A 25,178-nucleotide genomic window follows, 5' to 3' on the forward strand; every position below is an offset into this window, starting at 1 on the left:
TTGTGACCACAGGGCATTAAGAGATTACACCAGCTTTATCTTTTGATCCTTCATCTTGCACCTATTCCTCAACACAAAGAAAAAGAAATACTAACTACTGAGGTGGCTGTAAATTCTGAACTCCTAAGTAGTAACTGTCTCTGCCGCCAGGGGCTCCTCTCCTGCATCCTGCTCCTGCTGGATCCCCATCCAGGTCTGCCGCCCTGGCCCGTGGTGACAACTTGTGTTTCTGGTGCCTTGAGTAGGAGCTTGGACTATGTAGAGGCAGTGAAAGCACACAGTTAGACTTGCAGATTTAGCTTCATTGTGGGTCAGGTGGGCTTTTGTTGGCATCCTGGAAATGCAATTCGATTCTCAAATAAAGGGCCATCAGATGACCTTCTGGTGACGCAGGACTGTGTAGGTTGTACCCTTTATATTCCCCGGGGATCTCAGATGTCACCTCCTACCAGAGTTTTAGTTTCCAAGGAAGCCCTGTGTGTCCTTTGCTATTTATGGGTAACCATGTGGATTTGAATAGGTTCTATATCAGTATCTGCATATTCTTAGAAGGACTTTGTACACTGAATGTAGTCATTTATCAGCCTCATGAAAAGGACGTGACTTTGGACCAACGATAGGTTGGGTATAAGACTTTCAGCTTTTGACCAGTGATAAAGCCCAATGTATAACTAATTTCCAGGAAATTGATTGAACCTAGCTAAGGTGAATGAATCCATCAATAGTGAGAAAAGTACACAGAAGACCTCCTTTATTTTTATTTAGTTCAATGAAAATTTCTTTCTATCGTTTGGCCTACAGAAAATCCCTCTTGTTTTATTCTCCATCACAGAGTTAGGGGCCAAGAATCATGACCTTAAAGTGCTACAGCACTTACTATGGTCATCTTTTCAGACTAACCTTGGCCAAATTTGTGGTGATACTTAACTGTGCCCAAGAGTTTTGGAATGGTTTTAGTGATTTATCATTTTTTTCCAACTCGCTGAGAGCATTCTATGCCTTCGTTTGGAGAAGAATATCTTTAAGTCAGAAGAATAATCAGATTGACCCCACGGGCACCAAATTGCTCAATGGTGGTAAGTTTCATTCTTCAGAGATTTGCATTAAGTCTTTCAAGTCACCTACGTCGTATTTAGTGCCCTTCAAGACCATCATAACATCAGCCAGTTATAGAAACAACCAGTCCTAGCTGAAAGATGTTATACTGCTTTGGTTCTATTGCCTGAAAAAAAATTTTTTAAGAAATACCACTAGTATCTTATTGGCCAGTAAGAGTGGAGCGCTGATCTAAAAAATGAGAGCCTAACAGTCTTGACAGGTGAATTCCTTATAAGCCTCTAACTTTTTAATGTCAGTGGCTGGGCTTTCGAAGACATTAGGCTCAACTGGGTATGGTAGAATTAAAACATGTTTGCTATTCTGACAGACAATCATTCAACAAATTTCATGAATTCACACCTCTGCTATGCTGGACCCCAGGAATACAGTCTGCCCTGGTGCTCACCAGATCTCTGAGGCAAACAGGCATGGGGCAGATAGTCACCTAAATAACCACTCATTATCATTGCCAGACTGCTGTGGTGGAGAGCAAGGGCGGCTAAGTAATCAACCAGAGAGGTGTGGGGTGGAGACAGCAGCCCAGCCTGGCTGGGGGGTCTGCTGGGGATTCCAGCTGAAGGACTTGGGTGGGAGGGGCACGCAGAGATGCCAGGCAGGTAGGCCAAGGCACACTCATCTAGACAGCTTCCCAGGCCCAGTTAAGGATTTTTAAATTTTACCCTGAAAATAGTGGGAAACCACTGACATGTGTTAACCAAGGGAATGCAATCAGATCGGCATTTTTAAAAGGAAACTGTGGCTGCTGCAAGGTTGAGTAGTTGGAGGAGGCAAGAGTGGACGAGAGAGCCAAGTTGGTCCAGGTCAGAGAGGGTGGTGTTTCTGTGAGTGGCGGTGGAAGGGGGATTGAGGAAAGGGGACACACTGGAAAGAGATGCGGGCTGTAGAACATGCAGAATACATATGTAAATGTGGTGCCTGAGTAGATGTCATAGATGGTTCCCAGTGTGGACTGGAGCATCTGGCTGGAGCTTGCGATGTGGTGAATTGAAGATGTCTGTGAGGTGGCCAGTGGTGATGCCAAGCAGGCAGTTGGATTATACGGAGGCAGCCAGAGAAGAGAGGGTGGGATGGGGAAAAGGGGGCATCACGGCTTATGGTACTGGAAGTATACATCAAGAAGAGAGGAGGGTGTGGGCCTGAACTCTGAGAACATCGAGCAAGAGAGGAGAAGCCAGCAAAGACTGATAGAGGTGTAGAAGGAACACCCGTAGAATTGGATGTTTTTGCAAAGAAAATCGAGTATTCGAGTGCAATGAACAAGTTAAAGGGGCCTGCTGTGCAGAATGCCGCCCCGAGGTCGAGTAAGATAAGTTCATTCATTTCCTGTTTGAGAGAAAGGGAAGCAATCTGCTCAGCAAGTGGGATCTGAATTTGGGGTGCGAAGACATCAGTTTGGGTCTGAGCACTGCCATGTGCCTCCTGCACACCCTGACCACTCTTTGAGTCTCCCCACCCTGGCTCGCATTCCTGGGCTCTCACAGAGGTCCCCAGCCAAGCTTGTCCCCTACCTAAGTCATGTTGGGAATTAACCAGGAAGACAGATGCGAAAGAACTTTGTCAACTGCCCAAAGCTGGACAGATCTCTCTTTTGAAGGGCCTGTCCAGTGTAGTTTAAATATGGCTAATGAGCCCCACCTCGTGCTTCTGCTTAGAGAACTGTAAACAATTTTGTGTTCATCCATTTGTGGCCAGCTTTTTTTAATGTTTATTTATTTATTTTTGAGAAAGAGAGAGAGAGAAAGAGAGAGTGCAAGGAGGAGGAGGAGGCAGAAAGAGAGAGAGAGGGAGAGAGAGAATCCCAGGCAGGCTCCACACTGTGAAGTCCAATGTGGGGCTCAAACTCAGGAACCGTGAGACCATGACCTGAGCCGAAATCAAGAGTTGGACGCTTAACCAACTGAGCCACCCAGGCGCCCCCATTTGTGCTCAGCTTTTGCTCGCGTTCTCCCTTATCATCTGCTTTCCTTCAGGGTAAGCAGGCTAGTCTCAAGAGAAGCTGCAGCGGCTGCAGCCTGAGCCCAGAGAAGCCCCTGGTATGTGAGGTTATTCTTTGGAACCTATGTCGTTTCTCCCAGATGTTCTTAAACCAAAGCAAAGGGGCAGGGGCCAGGGGGAACTAGACACATCTTTAAGAGCCAGTATGTGCAGGACATCACAATAAAGCTCTGAAAATCCCCACGGGCAACAGAGCACTTGGGGGAGATTCTGTTGATAGCAGTATTTTGTCTAACAGTTACCTTCCTTATTAAGTACAACTTTTTAACTTAACTGTGCCTCAGTTTCCCCATTTGTAAAACCAGAAAGAATAGTAGGATTACCTTCCAGGGCTGTCATGAGGATTCAATGAGTTAGTTCCTGGAAAGGCTTAGAATGTGACTAACACTTAGAGCAGCACTCAATAAATGTTAGTTATTATTATTGGAGTGGGTGCCTTTGGCTGAAGTCAGAGGTGTAATTTCCAAAAGTTTAAATGCTTTTATGTACAGTAGTAAAATCCTCTTGAATTTATTAAAATAAATGTACCAACAGGTAAGCTTTTATTCATGTCTTGAGAAGAGTATGTGTTATACTAGTAGGAATTCATGTATGTCATTAGGAGAAAAAAAATGTCAATAGTTTTTAAATGACTGGATAGCTTAGTACAGAGGCAAACTATACCAGCTTTGAAGCTAGAGAGATAAAGGTGTAATTCAAGCTATGTGGCCTTGAGTAAATTACTTATCCTCTCTGAACCTCAGCTTCTGTATATACACAATCAAAATACCATTTACTAGGGCACCTGGGTAGCTTAGTCCTTAAGCTGATCTGACTCTTGATCTCCGCTCAGGTCATGATTTCGAGCCTTCCATCTGGCTCTGTGCCAACAGTGTGGAGCCTGCTTGGAATCCTCTCTCTCTCTCTCTCTCTCTCTCTCAAAATAAATAAACTTAAAAAATATACTATTTACTTTGCAGGACTGTTGTGAGAAGTAAAGGGAATCATGTACAGAAGGCTTGACACAATCCTGACACAAGAATGATTGACATTATTGGCAATGGTTTTATTGTTATTTTGCAATGGATGACTTCAAAATTGTTGTTAGGATTTTCTATATAGATAGCATTTCCCATTGTCTGCCTTCATGAATTCTCTAAGGCACCTTCTCTATTTACTGTAACCCATGGACTTTTCCATCCCTTCCTGAGAGCACAGCTCTCATTGTCTCTTGCTGGCACATCTGTCTGCTGATGCCTTAGCCAACGGTCCTGGCCTTGCTGGCACAGGGAGGCAGCCTATTCTCTGTCCTTCTGGATATACCTCATTTAGTAGGATGAACTGCCACCTAGAGAAGTCTCTTACCAGCCAAGCCTCCGGGAACCTTCCCCTGGAGAAATTCTGCTTTTCAATATATTCTCTTATCAGTATTTCTTGCTGTCATTTCCAACAGTGTAATTTTGATCCCATCATTGCCACCAAATGGCTACATCAAATTTTATGTCCTACCAGTACCTAAAACAAACCCCTAAGATAGAGATCTTGTTGTGTCTCAATAGTAAGCTTCTGGGCATCAAGGGCACTGTACCTTAGGAGTGAACCCTTTCACCGAGAAGGTAGGACCAAGGCAGTCAAAGGTACTGTAATCAACTGCCTGGGTTTGAATCTGTCTCTACCACTTACTGCCTTTGTGATCTTGGAAGAGACATGACTTCTTTCTGCCTCAGGTTATCTGTTTATAAAAGGGGATAGTGATAATTTTGAGGATTGAATGAGTTAATACACAGAAAGCACTTAGAACAGTACCTGGCACCGAGCAAGTACCTAAGTAAGTTCAAGAAGAGAGTTGCAGAGGGAAGGAAAAATCTTTGTTTCCCATGATCTGCCTTGCCATTGCTACCCTGAGTCATCTGTTCAGGGTGCTTGCAGTCGAAGGTGGCCCGAGCAAGCTCAGCGCACAGAAGCGGGAGACAGGGAAATCAGGGCGGCTTTTCACAAGTGCACATTCCCACCCACCGGACCATACTCCCAGGCCCTCGACCGGAAGAAAGCACCATGAACAAGAATAACTCCCCCATTCAGGGCCTGGGGTATTAATTCATTGGCACTGCTGAGAAACGGCCTTTAATTCACTTAGTCATTAACCATAGGCATCCTAATGTGTCTTGCGAGTGGCCTCAGTTGGGAGGCAAAGCAGCCCTTTATCCCTGAATGTCATTAGCATCAGCACGAAGACTGAATGCTTTCTAGCTGGGCTTTTGTTCTTTTATTGCAATAACTGAACAGAGATTGTGAATCAGCTGGGAGCCAGGCAGGCAAACTGGGTGCCCATTGTCCTAGGTGGGGCCTGCCCACGGGTCTCTGACGGTGGTCTGTGGTTGCACGCCTGTGTAAGTCACGCCGGTGCTTCAGGAGGCCATGTGGTCTGCACGGCCGTATGGAACACTGCCTCTCGGTGGATGCCAGAAGGGCTCCTTGTTCTTACTTACCTGCCATGCTGCTTGGGCCCTTGGACACTGTGATGGGAGGGGTTTGCCAGTAGGGTTCAGCCAGTAGGGCTGAAATTCCTGAATGGCAGCTTAAAGTGTTACTAATATTTGAAATCCTATTTTTCAGACCCCTTTTTACATTTCCAAGGAATGGAAAGATATGCTAGTATGTTATTTTATTTTTTTATTATTTTGTAAAGTTTATTTATTTTGAGACAGAGACAGAGAGAGCAAGGGCAAGTTGGGGAGGGGCATAGAGAGAGGGAGGAGAGAGAGAATCCTGGGCAGGCTCCACACTCTCAGCACAGAGTCCGATGCAGGCCTCAAACTCACAAGCCATGAGATCATGACCTGAGCTGAAGTCAGATGCTTCACTGACTGAGACACCCAGGGGCCCCCATATGCCAGTATTTTACACTTACAGCATTTCATGCTGGAAAAAAGCCTGCGTTAGCCAGTTCCTGACCATCAATGTACCTAGAGCACCTTAGGTGGATGGCAGGGATGGCTTTTCAGTGACAGCATGGAATGGGCATTACAGACTGCCTTCCAGTATCTGGGATCTTTGTGGAACCTCTTTTATTACATCTGGCCTGCATCTCTGTATTGTGCCATCAGCATTCTCAGTGGTCCCTAGCCATAGAACTTTTACCGCAATAGTTGCCCAGACAATATAATTTCAGCATGACTTTTAGATTGGATTGTTTTCATTTCCCTTTTGTGTTCTTCAGTGAGCAGTTTTGTGGAATCATAGAGGGGCTGGAGAACATAAGGGACCTTGAAAGTGATCTCAGCCAATCCTTCTCTTGAAGAATCCCTTTGATAAGATGCCTCAGTCATTTAACCTGTTTAACATATGATCTCTGCTTATATGTTTAGAGGCTTCAGGAAGGATGTCCTATTTCTGAGCGGCTCCTAATGTTAGAAAATTCATCCTGTTATTGATTCAAGTCCTTGTGATATTCCTGCATTAATACAAGTGATGCCAAAGAAAACTAAATGACCTTCCCCTCCAGCCCCAGAAATGTCTGTGACAATGATAATCTCCTTCTCCCACTGTCACTGGTTCCTGCAGCCTTTCCATGTAAGATGCAATTTAGCATCTTCTGTACTATCCCAGATGTGCTGGAGTGGCCCTCTCTGTAGGCACTGTGTTAATAAACTGGGCCATAATGGGCTTCTTTTCATAGGATACCACTCTCCCATCTGAGAGTCTCATTTAAGGCTTCCAAAGGATGGCAGAAGGAATTTGGAGTCACAACTGCACTTGACTTTTACAGTAACCCACAGAGTCATAGGTCCTGAGGATGTCATTCTGGCTTCTCTATATGATACCCAGGAAAACCTCGGTGGCCCTCCCGCCGGGGGAAAACTGCAGCTTGGAGATAATAAGGAGCATGACCATGCTGAATAGCACCCGTAGAAGAGGCAGGACCAGAATTTGTCATTAAGCCTTCTCGCAGCTTTGTTTCAAACTTTCATTCCTGGGGCTACACGCGTGAAGATATGCTTAGCACATAGGTACTCAGATGGTGCTTAGCCATAGGGCTGCCTACCGATCAAAAGTCGGCCTGGGAACCCAAAGGAAGAGCTTCACTTAGGAAGTTAATCTTCCGGGAAAGCTCTGAATGGGTAGGTTGGATGGCTTAACTTTAATTTTTTTTTTCAACGTTTTTTATTTATTTTTGGGACAGAGAGAGACAGAGCATGAACGGGGGAGGTGCAGAGAGAGAGGGAGACACAGAGTCGGAAACAGGCTCCAGGCTCCGAGCCATCAGCCCAGAGCCTGATGCGGGGCTCGAACTCACGGACCGCGAGATCGTGACCCGGCTGAAGTCGGACGCTCAACCGACTGCCGCCACCCAGGCGCCCCGGGCTTAACTTTAGTAGTATGAAGTAAGTGTAAAAAGAAAAGAACGTGGCCTATCTGGCTGGTCTAGCTTTCTCATTGGTTCTCTGTATTCTGTGAGGAAAAGATGGGTAAGGAAGGGAGGATAAAAAGAAGGGGAAATGGCCACTTGTAAAAGCATAAGACAGCATCTTTCACTTCATATGTGTAGATGTCTTGGACAGCTTCTTTTGAATCCTTAGAGGGAGCATGGCAAGAGCCAGACATAGAGTATAGTCCTGGCTTTGCACTTAGCAGGTGAACTTGGGCAGGATCTTGACCTGTGTTTGCCACAGTTTCCTCATCGGTCAGATGGGGATGGTGACAGCAGAACATGCCCCACAGGGCAGTGGTGACGACTAACGAGTCAGTATGAGTGAAGGGCTTGGGACGCTGCCTGGCATCATAGAAGGCACTACATGGTGTTTGTTCAGAATCCTGGTGTTAGTTGCAAGGTATCATGCCCTTGCGCTGCAAGTGGTTGGTCTTTCCAAAACCGAAATTTTAGCAAAAGTTAAAATGGGTGAATAGAATGCCCAAATGCTTGAACACCTCTCCTCACAATACAGCTGCTGTATGGCTTGTACAGAACAGTCCTATTTAAGTGAAGGGGCTGTGCAGTGGATTCAAAAGACCACACTGGGTCCTTTCATTCCGAGTGTCTTTGAACAGAGAGCTTCTTTGTCGAGATGGTTGAAGGTACTTGCCACAGAGCCTGACTTGATCCCGTGCCAGCTGCTGGCCTGTTTCTGGAGGCTGACTCGGGTCTTCCACGCTCAATGGGGTCCCCTCTCACCTCTTCCAGGAGGTCACCCAGGTTGAAAGCAAGTGGAGCTGTGCAAGAACAAACCAGAATTCTACTCTGTTTCACTTCTCATTCTGAATTGTTAGTAGATTGCTTAGCAATGCAGCACGTCCTTGCTTAGAGTCGGATGAACAAACCTGTGAGATCACCTAATCTGCTCCCATGTTCAAGGTTGAGTTAAGGTGACTTATTCAAGGTCGTATAGCATTCATTCATTTGTTAAACAAATATTTCTTGAGACTGTGGTCTAAATGTTTGCTTTGGTGGCAGAGCAACACCAGAATCTAGTCTTACTATTTCTGATCCAGTGTTCTTTCCCCAAGCCCTGTGGCCTTTCTTGCCTACCCCTTCATCCTCCAGTGACACGTCACTGCAGCTACGGGATATTAATTCCCAAATGTAGGTGTTACCTGTGAGTCTTTCCACTGGGAAATGTGATGTATATAAAAGATAGACCCAGAGCCCCACATCTACCAGAATGTCACGAGAACAAGATTCAATTTCAATCTGAACATTCCGTAAGTAGAAAAAAGCAGCCACGTTTCCTATCTGGAAATTCTGAAGGATATTGAAGAAAGTGCTGCTGGTGGTAGGATAGATGAGGTATCTTTTGCTCCATCCCTCCCTGCACACTCTAAACTGTACATCCCACTACATCTCCAGTTGCTGGAATACTCTTCCAGGTAACAGAAGCTGGGCATGGGGTCAGATGGACTCATGGAAAGAGCATGGAGTCAGACTGACCTGGGCTTGATTCCAAGCTCTGCCATTTCCCAGCTGTGTGACGTGGAACAGTTTACTTTGCTGTGGCTCAATTTGCTTATCTGTCATTTAGGAATAGTAATAATAAAGTCTGTAGTCACGCTGTGGAATCAAATGAGTTGAAACACGCCGAGCACCCAACCAAGCAAACACTTGACGCCTACAGACAGTGCCCAATATGATGACCTGTATTCATTTCATGATTTTCCCTGAACTTACCACGTGGCCAGTGACAAGGTAATGAACCTTCCTGAGAGTCTGAAAAGGAAAATAAAGAAAACGACATTTGCCTCACTTACCTGACAGAGCTAATGTGAGGCTCTGATTACAATAATCTACAATACAGTACTTTTTTAGGTAAAAATGATGCCATACATACAGATTGTAATCCTGTGCTTTTTTTTTCTAAAAGATTCCATATCCTTGAATGGTGGGTGGGCTTTATTTAGCCATGTTTGCTCTGGTGCAAGGTAAGATCTTTTAGATTAGAAAGGAGGCTGTGTTGTTACCCTTTCGGTCCCAGCCGGCGTGTGTGTTACCATTGCTCGCCTCAACAGCTCTTCATTGAGAGGTTGTGGTAGGATCAGAGAAAACTGACTGCCATGTTGTAAAAACAACTTTAACCACTTGCTCAGGGGTCATCAACACCCATGCCATCTTCATAAGCAAGGAACCAAATTACAAGTCTACGACTTCTTGTTTATCTCATTTTGATCTTTCCAAGGGAAGCTTTGAAGTTTCAAAATCCCCAGATCCAAGATCTGTTCCTCGTTTGTTTGTGTATACCCTTCTTTATGATTCTTCTTTGCTCCAAAAAAAAAGGATGAAAGGTGGCTTACAGAGATTAATATAGCAACTAAGAATAAAGTAAATGAGAAAATTAAGCAGAAGGGACTTTAAAGCAGAAGAGAAAAAACAAGACAAAGCCAGGGTAGGGTCAGTTCACAGAATACCAGGTGCAGGTGCCTGAGGGGGCCACCAGTCCGACTCTGAGAGTCTGACCCTAGCAACTAAGAAGAGAGGCAAACGAGTGGTTTGAGATTCACGCTGTCCATCAGATCAGAGTAAACTTGTTACTCAAGTAAGCTTTCTGAGATAACTTGGAACCTCTACCCTTGCTTAGTAGTGGTTGGAATAGTGCCATGAATGATGTGTGAAGTGATATTCCTAGCATAAACACAGTGGTTAGCTTTTTTCAGCTGTTCTGATAACACTAACTGCAAGTTATGGGGAGCCTGAGTGGCTCTGTCTGTTAAGTGTCCCACTCTTGGTTTCAACTCAGGTCATAATCTCATGGTTTGTGGAATCAAGCCACACGCTGACAGCACAAAGCCTGCTTGGGGCTCTCTCTCTCCCTGTCTCTCTTTCTGCCCTCCCCCACTAACATGCTCACTCTCTCTCAAAATAAATAAATAAACTTAAAAAAATTAAAATAGGGGGCACATGGGTGGCTCAGTCGGTAGGGCATCAGGCTTCGGCTCAGGTCACGATCTCACGGTTGGTGAGTTCAAGCCCCGCATCAGGCTCTGTGCTGACAGCTCAGAGCCTGGAGTCTGCTTTAGATTCTGTGACTCCTTCTCTCTGTGTCACTCCCCCACTCGCACTCTGTCTCTCTCTCTCTCTCTCTCTCTCAAATATGATAAATATACATTTAAAAAAATAAAAATAAAATAAAATGCAATTTATGGCCTGACAGCTCATCAAAAAGTCACTTCTACAAGAGCCAGAGCACCCTGGTGGAGGTAACACGTTTCTGCTGGTTAAACTTAATCTAAAAGGAGCATTTAAAGAAACAAAAGGAAAGAAAGATCAACACCAGAACTTTGGTGACAATCAGCCATGAGGATTATTTGTTACAACTTCAATGGGAATCGAACATGTAAGAGTTAAGGTGATATTCTCTTGCAAGAATTTGAGGAGCCAAAATTCTGCAAAATCAGTCTGGAATAAATGTATAACCTTTGAGGGTTCCCTGAGCAAGGAAACAAGATTATTTCATTAAAATAAACTAACTAGTTCACATACTTGAAGTACAGCCACACAGCCTTCACCGGGAGGTGACCTGAGGGGAACACCCAAGGGGAGAACCGAAGCTGCCCAAACCAAAATTATTCTTTGAGAACATCCGTAGAAGACAGTGGGGCAACAAGACCCCCATGACCTACTCCATAGAGCAGGGCAATATTGATTTTAGCCTCAGAAGTTTTCAGAGTGGATATTATCAATCATCCCCCACCCAGGGGAAAAAAATTAAGACACTTGTAAGACCCCACAGAATGTCTAATTTTAAGTGGTACGATTTGTGAAGAAAATGTGGATGAAAACATGCTTCTAGGCAGTTCAGTAAAGGTAGGATGTCGGCCAAAAGTGTTAGGATGGTTGGTTTAAGCCATTCCTTTTTGACAGCAGGACCACTGTCATCTTTATGCATAGTTTGAATGAAATTTAGAAATGCTTATTGCGGTTTTGATTTGTATTTCCCTGATGATCAGCGATGGTGAGCATCTTTTCATCTGCAACAACATGGATGTATAGAGTATATAAGTCAGGCAGAGAAAGACAAATATCATATGATATCACTCATATGTAGAATTTAAGAAACACAACTGATGAACACAGGGGAAGGGAAGCAAAAATAAGATAAAAGGAGAGAAGGAGACAAACCATAAGAGACTTAAATACAGGAAACAACCTGAGGGTTGCTGTGGATGGGTGGGGGGATGAGCTAAATGGGTGATGGGCATTAAGGAAGGCACTTGTTGGGAGGAGTACTGGGTATTATATGTAAGTGATGAATCACTAAATTCTCCTGAAGCTATTGTTACACTATATGTTAACTAACTTGAATTTAAAAATAAACAAACAAACAAACAAACAAATAAATAAATAAATAAGAGACAATTTTTAAAAAGGCAACTTAGGGATGCATAGACTCTTATTCCCTTATTTTAATTTCCCGCCTTTCTTTAAGATGGCAAATAGGTACCATGCCAGTGCTAGTTGTTGGTGGCTCTCTGTTTAGATAAACGCTCTCAGGTCTTGTCTATGCTCAGCATAAAAGAACATTCTGGTCTGAGAATGGCATAGAAGGGTGGAGGAGTGGTTTGAGGCCCCACCAGGCTTTCTTCTCTTGGTACTCAGTTTACAGTATTCATTGCAACAGGTATCAATGGTATGGGGCCCAATATGGGATTAAATAGGAGATAAAAAGTGGAGTAGAACAGAGATCCTGCCCACAAATAGCTTTCATCTTAGATTGTAGAGTAAGTAAGACATACTCAGATAAACATAATTTAACACACAATGTGATACAAACTCTAAGGATTAATGAGACAGACGATGCCCCCAAGGAATTTAAGATATTGTGTTGTCTTCTTTGTCCCATCTTTCTTACTTGGTTCCGTTCAAAGAATCTTCTGTGTACCTGCCACTTGCCTAGCCCCACATAAGAGGCTGTGGGTCCAGAGGGAATCAAGCATAAGCCTTCCCTCAAGGAGCTGCTTCTAATAAGAGTCTTCAGGGTTTTGTAGAGGTATCTGCTTGAGGTTGGGGACTTGGTCTTTCTGTGACATGTTTTGGTATGTACCCAAAAACAGCTCCATGCCCAGGAGGAAAGAAAGCAAAGATTTTTCTGGGAAAGGCATTGACATTGGAACACAGCAGCTGGAAATTGGCAAGGTGCCCTCAGAAGGTTGGGGAATGATTTATTTTTCCAACCTCGCCACGGGAACCAAAGCCCTGGCAGATGCCTCCATGCGTTAGCGGCAGCTGATCTGAATGAGATCATTATTAATTATTAGTCACTTCTGAGTGTCTTTCTCAGAAACTACAGAGTACTTGAGAAGCCCAGACCCTCTTGAGTTGCAATCAATACTTTGTACACCTCACACAAGGACCTGAGTGGCATGTAATTATAAAACAGTATTGATTTCCTGGCGAAGGGGTTGAAAATGTACAAATCCTTCACATAAAAATCAGCTAAATCTTCAAAAGCCTTGATTATTTTTTTTTGTCAAGAAAGAGACCGATGGTGGGAGTAAAAATCTTGAAATGTTAGCTAAATTAGGGCTAGTTCCTGCCAGGAGCCAGATCTGTACACATAATTATTTTATCCTCTGTGTTGGCATTGGTTCACTTGGGTTGAGTGTTGGAAAGATCTCTGTTTTGGGTCTGTAATCCAAATTATTCAGTCAGTTCCTATGATGATGTTTTCTACTCGCATCTTCCTGTATTATTTTTCTGTAAAACAAATAATTACATGTCTGGAGCTTGACTCATCCCTATCCCCCAACACACCCCTCATTCCTTTCCCTAAACCTGCCTTTCCTCTCTGTTTCAAACCATCTGCTCTGCTCCTTGGCCAGGAACTCCACTCACCCTCACAAGCCCCATAGTCCCCAAATCCTGCCTATTCTGTTTTGGCCTAATTCTAATTTCTACTTCTAACTTGGCATCCACTCCAGTCCTGTTAGAAGAGTTGGAAACCTGGATAGCTTTTAGTCTGTCTTCCTCTTGGCTGTGTCTCCATTCTCAGCAGCGATTACGAACATGGACTCTCCAATTGCCTTTGCTTAATTCATCGGTGCCCTGTTATTTTCTGTCTGTACCCACAGAATGGCCTAGCACTGTATTCCAGCTTCTAGTTATGCTTCCTCCCATGACTGTTAGGAAGCCCCTTGAAAATGCAAGTTTGGTTATGGCATTTGACTGCAGGAAGTCCTCCAATGGCTCCCTATCACCTACAATCTGAGGAGGACAGATAATTGTTGCTCTGGAAGTGACAGATGTTGAGTCTCAAAAAATGTAGCTTATCTCCAAACCTCAGAGATCATTGGAAGACAGCAGTTTCAACGGATTGCAGGAGGAGGCCACATTAGGAAGGCCTCCTCATTTGTGGGCTTCTTTGGAGGTCTGAATGTCTGCTTGGGTGAGCTGTGGCTGTGACAGAGAGCTTTTGTATTATAAGGCTCTTTCCCTGGTTGTATAAAGCTAGCTTGTCAGTGTGATATAGTCACAATCCATTCTGTTTTCGATACCTCATATTTTCTCAGCCAGGCAGTGACGTGTTGTTAAGAATGTTAAAAGAGGGGAAAAAATGTTAAAAGAGAATCGGACGCCCCCCTCCAATCGGTTCCCTCAAACCTCATATTTGAGGAAGAAGAACTCCCAATGCCAGTACAGAGATCCAATACCAAGGGCTACAGCATATCTCAAAAGGAGCACGGATGGCATGTGGTATAGGAAAATACTTTGTAATGTGTGACTGTCCTGTACATTGCAGGAGTTTTAGCATCCCTGACACTTCATGCTAAGCGCCAGTCATGTCCTCCGGTCATAGAGACAACCAGAAAAACTCCCACATGCCCCTACACATTCCAGATGCTCCAGGGATTAGGGAACGATACTGTCCCATTGGCAAACGCTGGTTCCTGTAACTGTTCCTAAGATGTTCTCCTTTTCTGAGAATGTAATGAAGAGCTGGATTCGTCTGTCATCTTTCTGTCACCCCCTGTTGCCTCCTCATCTTCTGCAGTGATTGAGTTCAGACTGTGGAGTCATATTGCCTGGCTTTGAAATCAAACTCCACCACTTACTGGGCATGACCTTGAACGTGAGGATGACCTTCAACAATCGCTTAATGTCTCTGAGCTTCAGTTTTCTCATATAAAATGGGGATGATAATAATACCTACCTCAGCAGATTTTTGTGAAGATTAGATATGATAAAGCATGAAAGATGCTTACCACACTGTCCATATTCAGAGGCATGGTGACTGTATGAGATGATGATGAATTTAAAGGTCTTATTGAGTGAGACATTGAAATTGACACTTACAAGTGAATTCTTCAGAAAATAAGTAAAGGCAGCATGATGTATCGGAGACGGTAATGGACAGGGTCAGAATCAATGAATTTTGTTGTACTCTCAGCCATTAATTACTGTATGGCCTTGAATATGACACTTTATTTCTTTGGATTTTGCTTTCTTTTATCTACGAAATAATTGCTCTACGTAGTGTCAAAAGAATTGAATGACATGAGTGTTGCAAATGTGTTTTTTTTAAGTTTATTTATTTAGAGAGAGGGAGCTGGGGAGAGGCAGAGAGAGAGAGAGAGAGAGAGAGAGAGAGAGAGAGAGAGAGAATCCCAAACAGCCTCCACACTGTCAGCACAGGTTCCAGTGTGGGGCTCAATCTCACAAACTGTGAGATCATGACCTCAGCCGAAATCAACAGTGGGAAGCTCAACCAACTGAGCCACGCAGGTGCCCCTTAAAACCTACAGAATCTCCTAAACAGTTTGATGATATGTAATGAGTAACTTACTTTGCATTGATGTTTCCTACCCCTAGTTTGAAAACCATCATTAGCCAATAGGGAGAATGCACTTAACAGGAACTTCTTGGGAGGACTAAAATCTGGAGAGTACTTGCATCGGAAATGACAGGGTGTTGGGGGTGACACTGAATTGCTATCAGCCCATCCTTGCCAGAGATTCCCCCAATAGCACGGGACAGAAAGAGCCTTTGGGCACGTAGGCATCTCTGGAGAAGAGGGCACGTCTGCGGCTCTGCAGCCCTCGCTGCTGCTGTCCCGACGGCTCAGCACCAGGCCCCTTTCCTTCATGGTTGTCCGCTTGTGGCCCCACAGCAACAACGGCGAGAGAAGGAGCTGCGGAAGCAGCAGGAGAGAGAGCAGCGCCGGCACTACGAGGAGCAGATGCGCCGGGAGGAGGAGAGGCGGCGCGCGGAGCACGAGCAGGTACGGCGGGGACGGAGCCCAGAGATGGCCCCTGTGTGAGCTCCGGCGCCCGCCGTCCCTGGGGTGTGGGTCACCTTCTCTTAGGACTGCTCAGTTTAAGCAGGTTTTTACTCTTTCTCGAGCTGCTCTTCTCACCTATTCAAGAAGTCAAATGCACAGCCTTGGCAATGCCCACTCATTGAGCCTCGCTTCCTACCCAGGCCAGAGTCCCCTGACATACCTTGATCTTAGGGTTCTCCCAGCCCTGGGTATGTACTTTGAAGGTAGCGCCACGGCGTAATGAACGAGCCACATCTTTCATTGCTTTAGAAGGGCTTTTCCACTCCTGCAATCTCCCATCTCCATGACGGAGCCATGGATGCAGGGCGCTGTCTCTTTGTTACAATCGCATTCTGACAGCAGCACGGTGGCGCTCTGCGGGATGGTTCCATTACAAAGACTGTGCACGATGGCATTCAACAATTATTTTATTCCTGCTGCTTGCACAGTTGCCTTTGAACTTTATAGCGTTGTTAATTCCGGGTAGCCCATAAAGAGGGAACCTGTAATGAAAAGCTTTAAGATGTAGCCGATTAAAACCAAATTGTAAGGACAAAGCACTGAGCCATCTCTGTCTGCTGCTGTAGGTAGAGGGCTTGTGCTTTTGACTGCATTGAAATGCTTTGGCTTTGGTACTTTTCCTGTTTGGTGAGGAGGCGTCTGGGTATTTTTTTCACTCCTTCCTTCCACACTTTACTCGGCAGCTCTTGTCACCTTTGAAATTACTGGTTCTTTCTCTCTCTTTCTCTCTTTGTGTTCCTCTGAATTCTCTGCTGCCTACCTCTCCAGGAGTACATCAGGCGACAGTTAGAGGAGGAGCAGAGACAGTTAGAGATCTTGCAACAGCAGCTACTGCATGAACAAGCTCTACTTCTGGTAATGGGGAAGCCAAGGGCCAGCAACCCACTCTGTGTTCACCGTGTGTGTGCGTGTGTCCCTGTGTGTGTCCCCCTAACATGCCAGTCCACAAGAGGGGATCCTCCAAGCCTCGTGGACCTCAGAAAGTCTCATGGAAACTTAATACATCTCCTGACCTAGTTTGCCGTCTTCATACATTTGAGACACATGTTATGTGTTCCTTATTAACTCCGCCTCTTTGTGAAACTTTAGCATGAATCCTGTCTTATTACAAGTTCAGACTGTTTTTTGAGAGCCACTGTGTTTATTGCGGAGTAATTTTTAAGGTCATTTGCAACATGCTGGAATACAATCACAGCAAAATGCACCTCTTCTGTAAGAGCCCACTCAGCTCTGCAGTCATATTTCATTTGCAGACTATTAGTTTTACCCTTATGATGGGAACATTTTGTGTTCCCTGCTCACACGGCTTCCACTTGAAGTACTTTTTTATTATTATTGCACTGCTCTCCAAATGAGTTTCTTGATATATATTTTTTAACTGAACTTCTTATTCAGCGGCACGGTGATATTTTTTAGCCTGTGCATACGCTTGCTAATGGCCTTTGTTGGTCCAAGTTTTGTTAAACAGAAGATGATTTAAGCAATTATCTGTAACGGCTTACTTAGTTTTGTACTTAATTGGACATGTTTGAATGGTTTAATTACTAAATCAGGAAGTGGATGACTCCTTCTAGGGGTCGTGTGCTGACCATCCAAATGTCCTCATTATTGTCACTTTCTTGGTCACGTTTCAGGGGCAAGTCACTTTGCAATGGGTGGTGTTCTGTAGCGATTTCCATGAAAGCAACAGTGTTTTCACTAAGTGCTAACCCCTGGCTGTGGCCTACCTCTGTGGCGCCTCCCTGTTAGCATTAAGGCCCCTTGTTACCATCTCTTCCGGCTCCATTGCATGCTTTTCCAGTGCTGGCCGATGGTTTCCATATGGTGATTTGGCCTTTTCTTCGCTCCTCTTTTCTGATCTGGATAGGAATATAAGCGCAAACAGTTGGAAGAACAGAGACAAGCAGAAAGACTACAGAGACAGCTGAAGCAAGAGAGAGACTATTTGGTGTCTCTTCAGCACCAGCGGCAGGAGCAGAGGCCTGTGGAGAAGAAGCCACTGTACCATTACAAAGAAGGGATGAGTCCTAGTGAGAAACCAGCCTGGGCCAAGGAGGTAAGTACATTAGCAAGTGTCACCATGTCCTATTGACCAGGCTATTGGCTACAGTGAGTTCATCCAGTAGAAGTAGAGAATTGAACTAGCTCTATACAGTTGGAAAACAATTCATCACGAGAAATGCATGCTTTGCTTCTGAAAGGGCCATAATATTATTTCTGTAGAGAATTGGCAAGACACCTTAATCCATTAGTGGTTTTTTGTTTTCCAGGCCATTTTGGGGGGTTTTTGGCGTGTTTTGTATTTGTTTTTTAATCTTCTCGGATACAGGGGATTTTTGTGATCAACAACAGGAAGTAGAAAAACCATATTTCTCACAGAAGTCCAAATGAGTTTGTGGCATGAGGAATTAAGTGACTTTCCCATGAAAGAATATGATTTAATAAAGATTTAAGGAATTTTAGGTAGAATCATTTCTTGTCCATACCTAGACCCTCAAAGTTATCATCAGCATTGTTGCTAACCTTCCTTTGCTCTGTTATGGTACAAATGGACACACCGTTGGTCTCAGACCTGTGGTTGTGGTTGTCCCTTCTAGGATCAGAGGTCATTTGTATTGCTTTTGCAAATACTTCCAGGGCAATGGTTCTTCATTTGCTCAACTACCCGACTAAGGATGGATTTTCAGGAACTTGGCTCTGTGATGAGCTATTTTAAAAATCTAATTAAAAACTATTTGCATGGTGGGGGTGGGGGGTGGGGGGGAGGTGATAACTAAATGGGTAAAGCAAAGAAACAAAATAATAACTCCAGCCAGGATCAACATCCCTCCCAGGAGTCACTGTGTCATCTCACACACATAACACTCTGGCTTTCGGTTCTGTCATTGCTTGTGGCTCCCAGTGATTTCCTGTAGTTTCTTATGAGCATGGTGTTTATGTCACTTCATATTTCGTTCTAGTATCTTCAGGTATTTATAGCCAGAGCTTTTTCAAGTTATCTAGACCACAGTCTCACCAGAACTGGATTTCTTACATAAGATCCTCCTTTTCTAAAAATATTTCTGTCTTTTCGTTTTCTTATTCTCTTTCATATATGTAAAGAAAATGCTTGAAATGACATTGCCCTAATGTTAATGATGATTGTTTAAGGGAAGTAGACGCTGCGGGGATTTTTCTTCCAATTTTTTGTATTCTCATATATTGTGTAAGTCTTTTATAATGACCATGTGCTACTCTTATAGAAATTACATTTTTTTTTCTTTTAAAATTTAAGAAATCTGAACCTGTAGAGAAAATCGTTTGATCTCACATAGAGAATGTTTTGGATCACTTTCTTTTAGAGTCTGTTAATACGATCTGTATTTACCTATGTCTGTAACAGCTGCCTCTTTCTCTTAGATCAATAACTCAATTTTGTGATCCAACTCCCAGGTCCAGCACCGACTCTTTAATACCCCACCTATCCTTCCAGCTAAGCAGAATCGCCATGCTGTTCAACAGCAGCTGACATGCATCCCGGCTGGTAGAGATGTGCCACCTTCCTCCACTGCTAACCCATTTTCTAGTCCTGCCAAGTTGAAACCCTCAGCTAAGCCAGACTCACAGCTCCTGATCATGGCAGGTGTTCAGAAGGCTGAAAAACTAGGCTTCACTAAGCTAATGCCAGTATCACCTGCCGAAATTAATGATTCCAGAGCAAGACTCCTATTGGAGCATCACTCGCAGAAGAAAGATGGACCAGCTTGTCCTAACAGAGTTGGTCTTGAAGAACAACTGAAGGCTCAGGAAGCCTCAAGGATCATAGTGAGATCCCCCAGGCGATCTCGCTCCCAAGGATGTAGTCCGACTCAAGAGTTAGGATCTAAGGTCATTTGTGTGTCCTCTCCCAACATCTTCAAAGTGACAAACCCTAGGTTGTCCATCACTGCAAGTAAGGAGGGCCTTGGAGACTCCTGTGGACCTTGGGGCAGGAGGGGCATGAATTCACGCATCCTTCCAAGTACCTCGACGCCTCTAAGAAGTGCTGCATCGCTAAATGATGTTTCCTTGATGTGTGACTACATGGTCCTCAGTGTTCCCAGCCCCCAGCATGAGTTTAGGAGAGGGACATCTACAGATCCCGTTGGAGAAGACCGTGATTGTTTGCGAAGCATCCCAGAATTCCTTCTTTCCCCCATGCAGCTCCCTCATGCACAAATGTACCAGAGAAGGGGGAAAAGCTTGGAGCAATTCCCACGTCCTACCTTCCGCCTCTGCCCAGCACGTTCCGATGTGAACTTAACTGCTTTGACCTCACTGTTATCTAGTTATTCTTTGTCTTCCTCACTGAGTTTCCTGGCCTATCCTCTCTGTTCAGAACTAGTTCACAGCTCCCGAGCTTTCAGAAGCCATGACACTCCTGGGCGCCAATCTTTGCAGATGTCATCAAGGTGGTTTTCTAGACCTCCTAATTCCCTTGTGCTTCCTAGCCAGGCTTCTAGCAGTGAAAGAAACACAATAGTTGGGCATGCAAACAACCCGGCTATGTCGGCAAGCACTCCCGATGTGAGGTTCCCTGGCCGTCATAAATCTGAGCCACTTCTGGTGGGTGACATCTTCCAAGGTCCCTGGTTTCCAGGCAGCTGGCGCTCTTCTTTGGGCTTCATGCAGTTCTAGACATATGTGGGAACATGCTTCTGGGGCTCATATTTAGTCCAGTACTTCTGGGTGTGGTTAACATAATCCAGCTTCCAACTAACCAATCTATTCCATGAAACAATTCCCAAGTCTTAGAGTGGGTGTTCACATTTTAGAAGAAGATGAAACATTTAGATCACAGAATAAATGACAGTGCTAAATTTGGGATTGGAGCAACTAGTATACAAATAAGAACAAATAATTGTGTGCTTTGGTTTGTTTCATCATTTTCTTAACACCCGCTTCTTAAAATGGGAATAAAAACGGGTATGAGGATCCTTATCTTTCTGACCTTTTAATGCTTCTTGTAGCAATGCATGAACTTCTCTTCTAGAGCATTATTTAAAGACTTTTGTCTTTATAGTAGTGACGTAGATGGGGCTGAAAGTAGCTGAACAGTAAAATATTTTCAAAATTTTGGATATGGATGGAATTTCTAGCCTAGCAGTATCTTAATTATCAACCAAGAAAAATAACGTAGGTTAAACTCTCTTTTGCAGTTAGAATAAAGGGCACCCTTTCTTTTTCTAATGCATCCTCTACCAGGGTATAAAATTGGAATTATCCTTGCCACGGTCCCCTGTGGTGCAGGGTCTAGGCCTTTTTTGCCCCTGTGCCCTTGAAGACACCCCCAGCTGTCTTCTCCCCTGGCAGCCTCTGTAACTTATGCCAGGGCTTGTTTTCTAACCCATGTCTATACCTCCTCACCAGAATGGTTTTTCCTTCTTTGGTTACTTTTTCATCCCTTCTTTCTCTTCCTTTTTTCAAATCAACAGTTTTTCATTAGCTAGTGTAATGTTATAATGCCTCACCCTCTGTGATTTTTTTGTTTCATTTTGTAAAACGTAAGTCATCATTGCATTTCTCATTAGCCTTCTCATTAATCTGTTGGGTGTAATAAGAAAAATAAAAATACTCGATCATTTGCAAATCTTGCTGAGCTCTTCCCTCTCTCCTTAAATTTTTTTTAATGTTTACTTATTTTTGAGAGAGAGAGATAGAGTGTGAGCAGGGGAAGGACAGAGAGAGAGAGAGAGGGAGACAAAAAATTCGAAGCAGGCTCCAGGCTCTGAGCTGTCAGCACAGAACCCGATGCGGGGCTCGAACTCACAGACCGTGAGATTATGACCTGAGCCAAAGTCGGACATTTAACCAACTGAATCACCCAGATGCCCTCTCTCCTGATTGTTACATTGTTACATTGTTCTGATTGTTACATTGACTGTGATTTTCAGATTTCAGCCAGGGAGGAACACTTATGTCTCTATTGAAAGGAAGGGTGAGGACATTTTTACTCCTTTCAAATTCTCTGCCATTTCTGGATTGGGATGGAAATCAGATTTGTTCTGTAAAAACATCAGTATGATATTCTGTTAAATGTCAGCAAAATTTGAAGGTCTTTTTCTTTCTCATTTCCACTTTTTGAAAGATAGGATTTATTTTCTTATAATACCTTTTTTTTTTTAAACAATGGAGCAGATTCCTTTCCTTAAACTGGCATGTGATTGGGCCTGGCAGTAACTGTGTGTGCCCCTCCCCAACTTTTTCTTCAAATTTTCATCAACACACAAAAGTGACAGAATGCTGTCTCTACATGAATGCTGTATGAAATTGTATTTAATTTTTTTCAATACTCCATCATGTTCTTACTCTGTGATGCATTCCAGTCATCTGGCCATGGTTTTATTTGGCAAACAATGGACCAAGATATCCCTTTATATTTCATCGGCCCATTGGACTCTGAAATCCTCTATATGAGAACTCCTCTACTTGGTTTTCCCTACTCAATAGTGATGTGGGTTTTCTTTTTTTCCTTTTTGTATGTTATTTTATATATGAGGTTTCAAATGACCATTTAGAGACTTTATAGCTCTGCTCCCTTCTTTCCTCAGTTTCTGCTTCTCTCTCTTAAGATTTGGCATAAGGAGGTCAAGTTCAAGTTCTTCCACCTCCTGGCTGGGTGACATGGAACAAGCCTTGGAGCTTTCCTGGGGTGCAATTTCCCCATCTGCACTTCCTGCCTTCGGGAAGGCCCCTGGGCCATTGTGTGTATGAATGTGCCATTGAAACCATAAGCACTATGCAGATACAAATGAAAGATAGCATTCAACACAGTCATACTTTGTTTCCAAGGCCACTGTCACCCACAAGGAGTAAGTGTTTGCCTCTGTTGTTTCCGGTGTGTACTTCACACGGGCAGCCCACATGCGTCCCCATCTCCTCCACCCTCCCTCTCCCCAGTGATACATGCACACTTCTTCATTCCCTCTCAGCTTATAATATTTGCCTTGTTATTTTTAAGTTAAACGCTCCATCCCCATCCCCATGAAGACCTATACTTTTCTTTGGAGTCACTGGTTAAGAGTAGATAGTGGAAGAGTAGTCCCGGCTCTTATCTTCAGATGAGACCGCATTTTAAACATTTCATATGAATGAGAGTCTCCCCTATCCTCAGAGGGGCCTCAGAGAAGGGCTATCCCTAGTCTCGCTCAGTAACCATCTTGCTCCTGTGGTTTTTGCCAAAAGACAATGTGACTCAACTCTTTATGGGACCAGTGAATACAGGGCCGGGGTATCTAAACTTAAAAGTTATTTGTTGACTTCTTTCTCTTTCTCCAACATTTCCAGTAAAGACAAAAACATCAAACTGTTTTGTTCAGTTTGAAAAAAAGGAATTCCCATATGATTATGTTCAATTCACCATCCATGTATAAGCTTCTAAGTAAGGCCTTCCAGGCCTCCGTAGACCCCACAGAAGCTGCATCATATAAAATATTATAAAAATGCACCCATGTGACATAGTAAATATATTTTTGCTGTCAACATCTAAAAGATTACTTCTATAATTTTGTTTTGAAATTTTCCTCCCGGCAGGTATCATTCATTTTTGCTAAGTGAGACACTGTAAGCTATGAATTGTTGTCAACGTACAAAACGCTTCAACAATTGACATCGATATATTTCCTTTTATACATGCTTAAACATATTTTTATTTATTTTGAGAAATTTTTTGAAATCCTACAGTCAACAAATTTATTTTCAGGTCTTCTGTGTTCATATAGCCTTTATGCATCTCAGAGGCCTTAGACATCACTCCCATTGAACCCAATGGACAACACAGTGCTGCCTGGAGCAGAGTTTTATTTCTGAGACTATAATTATGGTTTTATTTCTCCCTATAATGCTATAAAACATAGCATAGCATTTCTCTTTTATTTAAGTTTATTTATTTTCAGAGAGAGAGAGAGCACAAGCAGGGGAGCAGCAGAGAGAGAGGGAGTGAGGGAGGGAGAGGATCTCAAGCAGGCTCCACACTGTCACCGTGGAGCTCGACTCGGGGCTCAAACTCATGAACTGTGAGATCCTGACCTGAGCTGGGCGCTTAACTGACTGAGCCATCCAGTATAGTACAGCATCTCTGCAGAGATGATCTGAACCTCCCCAAATTTCGTTTTGATGTTCAAACAGTCCTTTTAATAAGAAACAAATCGTGTTTATCCTAAAACTGATCAGCCTCTCCTAGTCTTGTTTTCTATATTCATTGATAATCCCTACAAGTATGAAATCCTTTGTAACATATCTTTTGTTGTCATGGTCCGGCACCTTGACCTTCTATATCTGTTGCTACCAGAGCATTCTTTTTTGGTGGCACTTCTGACATTTTACATCTCCTTGGAGCAGAGGCTCAGCTAATAGATTTTTGATATCATGCAAGGCAGATCGAAATATATCTCCATTGTACCCCATTGTTTAATCACAAATATCCTTATTCTGTGTGGAAAAAAAACACCTGCTTTATTTGTCTCCCTCACATATCTATCTCCTTTTCGATTAGTGAAAGTAAGATGTAGTGAATCAGGAGACAGACCTTTGCCCAGTATCAAAATGATCAGGAAGGGCCTGCACCCAAGTACACTACCCAACTTCTCCTTTGTCTGATATTAGGATGTTTGATTTGATATCTTTGCTCCAATATTCATGTTGTTCCTTTGGTGCAAAAGCAGTGGGCAACATTATCTTCCTAAAAACTTTGGGACAAGGTTCTCTTGAGACAAAGTATATAGCCAGATGGCTCATTGTTACACCTTTCTCATAGAGTTTCAAATTTCGTTGGACAAGTTCCAACCCAAGAAATTTCACCAGATTTTGAATCATCCTGAAATAATTTGCAAAATATAACCATAAATTAATTATGCCATATATTCTAGAATGGTACAACCTGACACATACAAATGGTAGGATTTAGTGTGTAAACCAGATTTTGCTAGAAGTACATTAGCAATATTTATACACGACCAATCAAACCCATTAACTTCCTATGAAAATCAGCACCTCACTTTCTGCCCTGTTCATTTCCCATGGCAGCTCTATGGCCCATATGGCCTGTGGTGAGAATACCTCCTTTACTGGAAGCTTGCTGCGGGCTGTTGGCCAAAAAAATTCTTTATCTCAAAAACGGTTTCTTTGCTCAAGATGGAGTCTTTTTCATCTCCATCCCCTCAAGGCAGACTTTTTCAATTGCTGTTTTTAATGTGCTGTCTCTAAGTGTGTGTTTAATAAGGAGTGTATTTTACAGTTAAAAAATAAAAATAATGGCAACTATTCCCCACTCTCTGAATATATTTGGTTCCTGACTGTTGGGTA

General features: G+C 43.5%; 1 protein-coding gene across 8 annotated transcripts in view; it reads left to right on the forward strand.

Moving 5' to 3' along the window:
- Window positions 1-25,178, forward strand: part of TNIK (TRAF2 and NCK interacting kinase) — a 392,286-nt gene that overhangs the window by 301,615 nt on the left and 65,493 nt on the right. For 5 of the 8 annotated variants that reach the window (XM_053221211.1, XM_015088561.3, XM_027061444.2 and 2 more), the window contains exons 13-15: window positions 15,687-15,797; window positions 16,626-16,712; window positions 17,725-17,913. In XM_053221211.1, the coding sequence (XP_053077186.1) occupies window positions 15,687-15,797; window positions 16,626-16,712; window positions 17,725-17,913 (387 nt within the window). The remainder of the gene's footprint in view (window positions 1-15,686; window positions 15,798-16,625; window positions 16,713-17,724; window positions 17,914-25,178) is intronic. The other 3 variants (XM_053221210.1, XM_027061450.2, XM_027061451.2) reach the window with 1 other exon arrangement.

The sequence above is a fragment of the Acinonyx jubatus genome, chromosome C2, assembly GCF_027475565.1.
Source record: "Acinonyx jubatus isolate Ajub_Pintada_27869175 chromosome C2, VMU_Ajub_asm_v1.0, whole genome shotgun sequence".
In the NCBI taxonomy this organism is placed as follows: domain Eukaryota; kingdom Metazoa; phylum Chordata; class Mammalia; order Carnivora; family Felidae; genus Acinonyx; species Acinonyx jubatus.